This window comes from Adiantum capillus-veneris, chromosome 3, assembly GCF_014529385.1.
Source record: "Adiantum capillus-veneris isolate H3 chromosome 3, ASM1452938v2, whole genome shotgun sequence".
NCBI lineage: Eukaryota > Viridiplantae > Streptophyta > Polypodiopsida > Polypodiales > Pteridaceae > Adiantum > Adiantum capillus-veneris.
Genome location: NC_140933.1, coordinates 53814614 through 53820809, shown reverse-complemented (window position 1 = coordinate 53820809; position 6196 = coordinate 53814614). Strand labels below are relative to the sequence as shown.

At 42.7% G+C, this 6196-nt stretch overlaps 1 protein-coding gene across 1 annotated transcript; it reads left to right on the top strand.

Annotated features, from left to right (window-relative positions):
- Window positions 1-240: 240 nt before the first annotated feature.
- On the top strand, window positions 241-1741 carry LOC147460934 (uncharacterized). Its single transcript, XM_086499882.1, has 2 exons — window positions 241-1161; window positions 1627-1741. The coding sequence occupies exons 1-2, from the start codon at window positions 662-664 to the stop codon at window positions 1739-1741; spliced, it is 615 nt and encodes a 204-aa protein (XP_086356008.1). The 5' UTR covers window positions 241-661.
- The last annotated feature ends 4455 nt before the right edge of the window (window positions 1742-6196 follow it).

The window sequence follows — 6196 nt, the reverse complement described above, 5'->3', positions numbered from 1 at the left end:
GGAAGCATGTGAGAGATTGAGGGATGCATATGCGGCTGAGTTCGAAGATGAATTAAGTGATGATGATGACGGATGGGTTGGCTTGGAGACGACATCCATCATGTGGGGATACCAAAGGTGGAGGAGAAGAAGGTGCAAAAGGAGGTTGGCCAAGAGAGCCTAATATTGCCCCTAGATACCCCTATCCTACCACTAGAGTGTGCTCATAGAGTGGAGACGGAATATCCATTGCTGAAATTGATGTTGGTGTTGTCACTTGTCAATGAGATTTATTATTCAAAGGAGAAGCAAATCACACATATTGAGGATTTTGTTCACGGAAATCAAAGACCATTTGAAGAGGCGGATAATGTGAGGAATGAACGGAGAGGTGATGGATAGAGAGAGAAATGAAGAAGAAGAGGTGATTGATTTATTTTTGGGTTCAATTGAGAATGTATGTAGGATTACAAATGAAGAGTCAAAGCAGGAAGAATTTTCAAAAATCAGATGTACTCAAGAGGAATTCGCAGCAACAACAATGAACAACTCAGTTTCGGAGGAATTGTCACCACGAAGATCCACTGATGGAAATATGCAGTTAGCGAATCTTGTGGAAATTGTATCCCAACAATGTACACAACAGTTTTGATCAGGAAATCAATGGGTGGTAGTTCAACAAATGCAAGTGGGAAGTCAGAAAGAAGACCATGTGGAGGATCAACAATATCAGCAGGATAAAAGGCAGCAAGGTAAGGAGGAGCAACATGAGGTTAGGGAACAGAGCCGGGCAGAAACCTTGGTTACCTCTATCCTACCACAGAAGTGTGTCCATGAAGCACAAGAGGATTATTCCTTTTCAACTGATCGAAGTGTCATGCTCATTGGGAATTCACATACATTTGAAGAGGACAGTTGTCAGCAGCAAATGGAGGATGTACATGCTAATGCGGATATCATGGAGGAATTTTGTCATTTCAAGCGGACTTCAAAGCAAATGTCAAAAGAGGATGTCAAAAGAGCCAAGAAACAATTGCAACAGCAAGGACTAGAAGATAACAACAACATAACAGAGGAGACTGAGGATGATGATATTCATATTGGAAGTTGGAGGTGGCATTCCATATTGTGGCAGTTTCATATAGATGGATATGAAGAGATATTGAGGAAAAATTTTCAGTTGTGATAAAGCAAGTCAAATTTTGGAAGATGCCGAATGTGATTCAGTCTCAAATTCAGAGTTCAATTCAGATTCAGTCTCAATTTTGGATTTGGATTCAACTGCAATTTTGGATGCAAAGACCAATTCAGATGCAAATTTTAATGGAAGCCGTGGAAAGCTTGATGAAGAGGTATGACAATCAGTGTCACAAGGAGGATGACATCGATACTCCGTGGGGATTAACAACATCATTTTCTTCTTGGATTGGACAAAATCAGAACAAATATGTAGGAGTTGATAGGGCACTGTTGTATAAGGGACATGAAGAGGAGTATCCCAAGTGTCAGATTTTGGTTCAGATTCATATTCCGAGTGAGATTCAGATTCAAATTCAGATTCGGATTGGAATTCAGACTCAGGCAAAAATGCAGATGCAAATTCAGATATTAAAAGTTCTTGAAATTTCATAGTGGATGTTGTGGAAGACTAAAGATATTGCAGCAAATGATGAAGTCATCTTTGGAAATGCAGATGGAGCTAAATTTTATCATGGCAATTGTCAAGCCATTTGTCAATTTGGGAGTCAACCAGATGATGTAAACGTGGAAGTAGAGGATGTTCAACAGAATGCAGATTTAATGTCAAAGTATGTTCAACATGTAAAGGGATATGGAATTCGGAATTCGAATGGCGGATTGGATGTTGGAATTCGGACTGTGGGATTGGAAGTCTAGAAAGAGGAAAGTCGGAGGAATGGAATTGGGCAGAAGGGTCAAGGGGTACTCATTAGTGGGGTTACTCACTTTAAGGCTATAAACTCGCTCAGTGCTGATGTGACTCATTTAAGGACGAATATTTTTTGGGTAAATCTTGCATGGCATACCCCAATCAAGGAGAAAATTCATCATTATAAGATTAAGATGGTGAGAAGTGTTGGAGATCACATCCAAGTGTGCGAACGTCGCAGTTCATTTCCTGTTAAGTTGGAAAAGAAGGGTGAAATGTTTTCTAAAAATATCAAGGGAAAGATGATAGCGTGGATGCAGGATGATGCGTCATAATCCATGCCGAACACTAGGTCAATGAAGATGTCGATGAAGGAGCTGTTCAAGGCGAGGCAGCAGAAACATCACATTGAGGTGGAGAGTGATGAAGCTGATTCTGTTAGTGATTAGGGGAGTGTGGAGATAGTGGTGGAAGTCTTTGACCCAAATGAGATGGAAACCCAGGTATGGCTCAAGCGCATAGGCCTTTATGAGTTTGCATGTTTACCTTGGGACGTATGGGCAGAGAATGAGTTCGCTGAGCAGCAGTGGAACATGATTAAGGAGAGTGATGGAGTGATTATAGGGGATGTACGCTTGACACCAATGTTGGTGTCCAAGGTTTTCAAAGTTCTGTATTTACCTATGCCGGCTAAGGGGAGGATAGTGATTGACTCCCAGATGAAGGGGGAATTTGGAAATCCGGTTGGGACGAAGGCATACTATATGGTGTGGAATGCGGGTGGAATCAGAGCCTCAAATTAGTTTTGGTATCTGGAGAAGGTGTACATTCTGCAGAAGACCGCTTACATGTCTAAGGAGGCTTTTGCACCATTGTTTCAGGTTGAGAGAGGCATTAAGGTTGATTGGGCATCAGTGTTGTATGATCGGATGCAGCTTACTGGCAAGAGAGATCGGCGTCGGACACCGGCAGTGGGCCGAGTGGCGCCTTATTTGGCCGCAATTTTTGAGCATGTTCTGAAGGTTTCGTCAGTAGCAACAGGCTTGAAGACACCGGTTTGCAGATATGGTGAAGGAAGAGGGAACATTATGTGGAATGAAGTGGAGGAAGTTGTTGTTGGGGTCTCCAACAATTGAAAAAAGAAAATCACCTTTTAAAGTTTCTTGGAAGGGTTTGGAGGAGTCCGAATCAAAGTGAACAGTTTCACCATGGAGTCAGAGTCTAAGAAGTCGGAGTCTAAAGGTAAGAAGGTCACACTGTTTATGAAAGTAATGGGTGGAGATGCGGAGAAGAGTGTTCCAGAGAGTGTGAAGGTTAAGGCAAGTAGCAGTGCCAGTTATGAGACTAAGGGGATTTTCTCTGTTGAAGAAGCTGCTAACTGTTTGGTTGATTTGAATGAGTTCCAGCAGAATCAGGATGCGGCGCTTAGGGTGATGGAAAGTGAGAAGATGGAGCATAAGTGTAGTGCTATTTCAGAATGGGAAATGCAGAAAGTTAGGATGCAGTTATTTCAAGAGAGGTTGGATAAGGAAAGATTGTAGAAGGAGGTTAAGAGGATTACAACTGAGGCTATGGCAAGGAATGCTGAAGTTTTGAGTGTAGCTGAGGATTTCACTCGGTGGACAGATGGACTGAAGATTGTAGTGGATGAGCAATTTTAAGAATTGGGGGACAAGGTGTCTGATTTGAGCACTGAAAATGTTTTTTTGATTAATAGACTAACTCCATTGCTGGATATGGAGAAGGTGGCATTGCAGAACCAGGGAATGACATGCTAGCTGATTCGGATGCGGATGTCTTGAAGCAGGAAGTGCTGGAATATGCACAGGAAATGTGGAATAAAGCAACTAGGCTTTGGAAGGAGCATATGGAAGTGTCAACGGATCGCTTCAAGAATTGGTTTCAGCTAGCTAGAAAGGAGAGCATTAGGAGGGAGAATGAAGCATTGAAGATGGAGAATGAAAGGCTGGTTGCAGAGATGGAGGAGTTGAAGAACAAAAGCAAGGGAATTGAAGTAAGTGCAAGGGGTCTGAGTAAGTGGACGGTGGAGCTTAGCAGTGGTGTTTTGGAACCAGATCAGAATTTGGCAGATGGAGTGGAATCGGAAGTGGAAAGTCAGGTGGAAGCGGATGTGGAAAAGCAAGCGGATCCAGCTTTTGTGGCAGAAAAGGCTTTGGAGACAGATGAAGAAGGTGCTGCTGGGGAGTAGAATACTTGATCAAGGGATTGTGGGTCCAGGTCAGCCTATGGCTCTAGCCACCAGGCTATGCCAGGTGTTAAGCTGAGGGAATTTTGGATGTTTTACCTTAGTGGAATTCGGAATATCAACTTTTGTATTTTTGGGATTCCAAGGGGTGTTCTTGGGAAAGGGCGTTGCCCATTAGTATTCTCCAACTATGTAATTGGTGATCAGTGTCTGTTTGGGAATATGATGATGGAAGTTATGGAAGAATTAGCCTGTTTTTGTTTCTGTGTTCTGTTCCAGTTCCAGTTCCAGTTCCATTCTGACTCCTGTGTTTGCCCATTCTGAATGTCTGTACCTTAAACAGGCTTATGTGCCAACACAGGACAACCTTGAAGATCTTTTCACAAAGGCATTGTCTCGTGAGAAGCTTGAAGATTTCTGCAAAGCTTTGGGGACTGATCATGTCCTCAAGGCATGGCACTTCCCCTTTACTCATGTGCCAGCTCTCGTTCACCGCATCACTCCAGGGGGGATTTGTTACCATATACATGTGGTAGTGATGTGTGTGAACACGCTAGGACCGCCGAGGCATTTTTTCCCTCTTTAGGAGGTTTTTTCCCCCGCTCATTGTATATACGCCCATCAATCTAGGGCTATCTATCTGTCCATTGCACACTAAGTAACACACTCTCTACTGTGTGCCTTGAGCTTCCTTCGTCTTCTCAAAGCTGTGTGTGTTTCTCTAAAACCCTAATTCCAACATAAGCCAATACATTGTGGCCTTCGGGGTAAGCCATTGCTTCTGTCCATTTGTTAAATCTAGTGGACATTCCCTTGTTACCAAAAAATGCATGATGTCGTGTAAGGCACCACTACCTTGAAATAGAGTGAGTTTTAGCTTTATAGCCCCAACCACCACTTCTTGCATTCTTTAGCTTGCTAAGGCATCAACTTCATGGTTTTGAGCCCTTGGGATGTGGTGTAGTTGAGCTGCTTCAAAATTACCCAACAAAGTTTTTACACAACTTAAGTGAGTCTTCAAGCTAGGATCCTTACATGTCCATACTCCATTTACTTGCCTTACCAAAAGTAGAGCATCCCCAAATACATTAAGGAGCTGTACCCCTTGCGAGACGCACCATTGTAACCCCTTGGTTAGTGCTGCATACTCAGCTTCATTGTTAGAATGTGATTCTAACAAATGGCCCAAAAAAAATACCTTGATACCTTTGTCATCAAACACCACAATGCCTGCAGAGCTGCTTTGTCGGATGCTCACTTGTAGGCTCCATCAAAGTAGAGAGAGTGTTCTCTTTCTACCATCGATGGCTCTGAAAGTGATTGAACTCCTTCCCTTTTGGATTTCTTTACCTTCTTCTCAAAGTTCTGGTAGGTCATGAGTCCCCCCAAGCTTGCCCTTGTCATGCTTTCCACCTTTACCATGTAGTCAAACTCTTGGAGATGAACTAGCCATTTAGTAATCCTAGCAGAAACCTCCATGTGTTGTACCACATAGGGAAACATCTCATCCATGGTTAACATCACAAATTACCTACCCAAAAAATATGACCTAAACTTTGTAGTTGCAAATCTAAGAGCTAGGACTAGGTGTTCCACATGGGTGAAACCTTTCTCTGCTCTGCTGTCATCATTTGACTGGAGAAGTATATTGGCATCATGACAGATGTTTTTGTATCCTTCTGGAGTCATCACCCATACTTGAGGTGACATAAAATTTTTCATCCCACTTAGCCCGTGAGATAGTTGGTAGGGTGGCTAAGACCTCCTTTACCTTGTTGTAGTGATGTTTGCTCTCCTTGTCCCATGTGAAAGTTGATCGTTGTGTTGAAGTGGTAGAACAATTTGTGATAGTAGGTGTATGAATCTACTCAAGTACCTCACCTTTTGTAGAAAAGAGACCAGTTGACGTGCGGTTGTTGGTGAAAGTAGATGTACTTGAGTAGATGTATGAATCTACTCAAGTACCTCACCTTTTGTAGAAAAGAGACCAATTGACGTGTGGTTGTTGGTGAAGGTAGGTCTATGAGTGCGGACACCTTACTTGGATTGGCGTTGATACCTTTCGCTAAAATTTCATGGCCTAAAAGAATGAATCTACTGGGCCAATGTGGCACTTGTCTACA

Coding starts and splice junctions, on each gene's coding strand:
- LOC147460934 (XM_086499882.1), top strand. CDS start 662: ATGCAAGTGGGAAGTCAGAAAGAAGACCATGTGGAGGATCAACAATAT. Junction 1,162..1,626: donor TTGAGGAAAAATTTTCAGTT/GTGATAAAGCAA, acceptor ATGTTGTGGAAG/ACTAAAGATATTGCAGCAAA.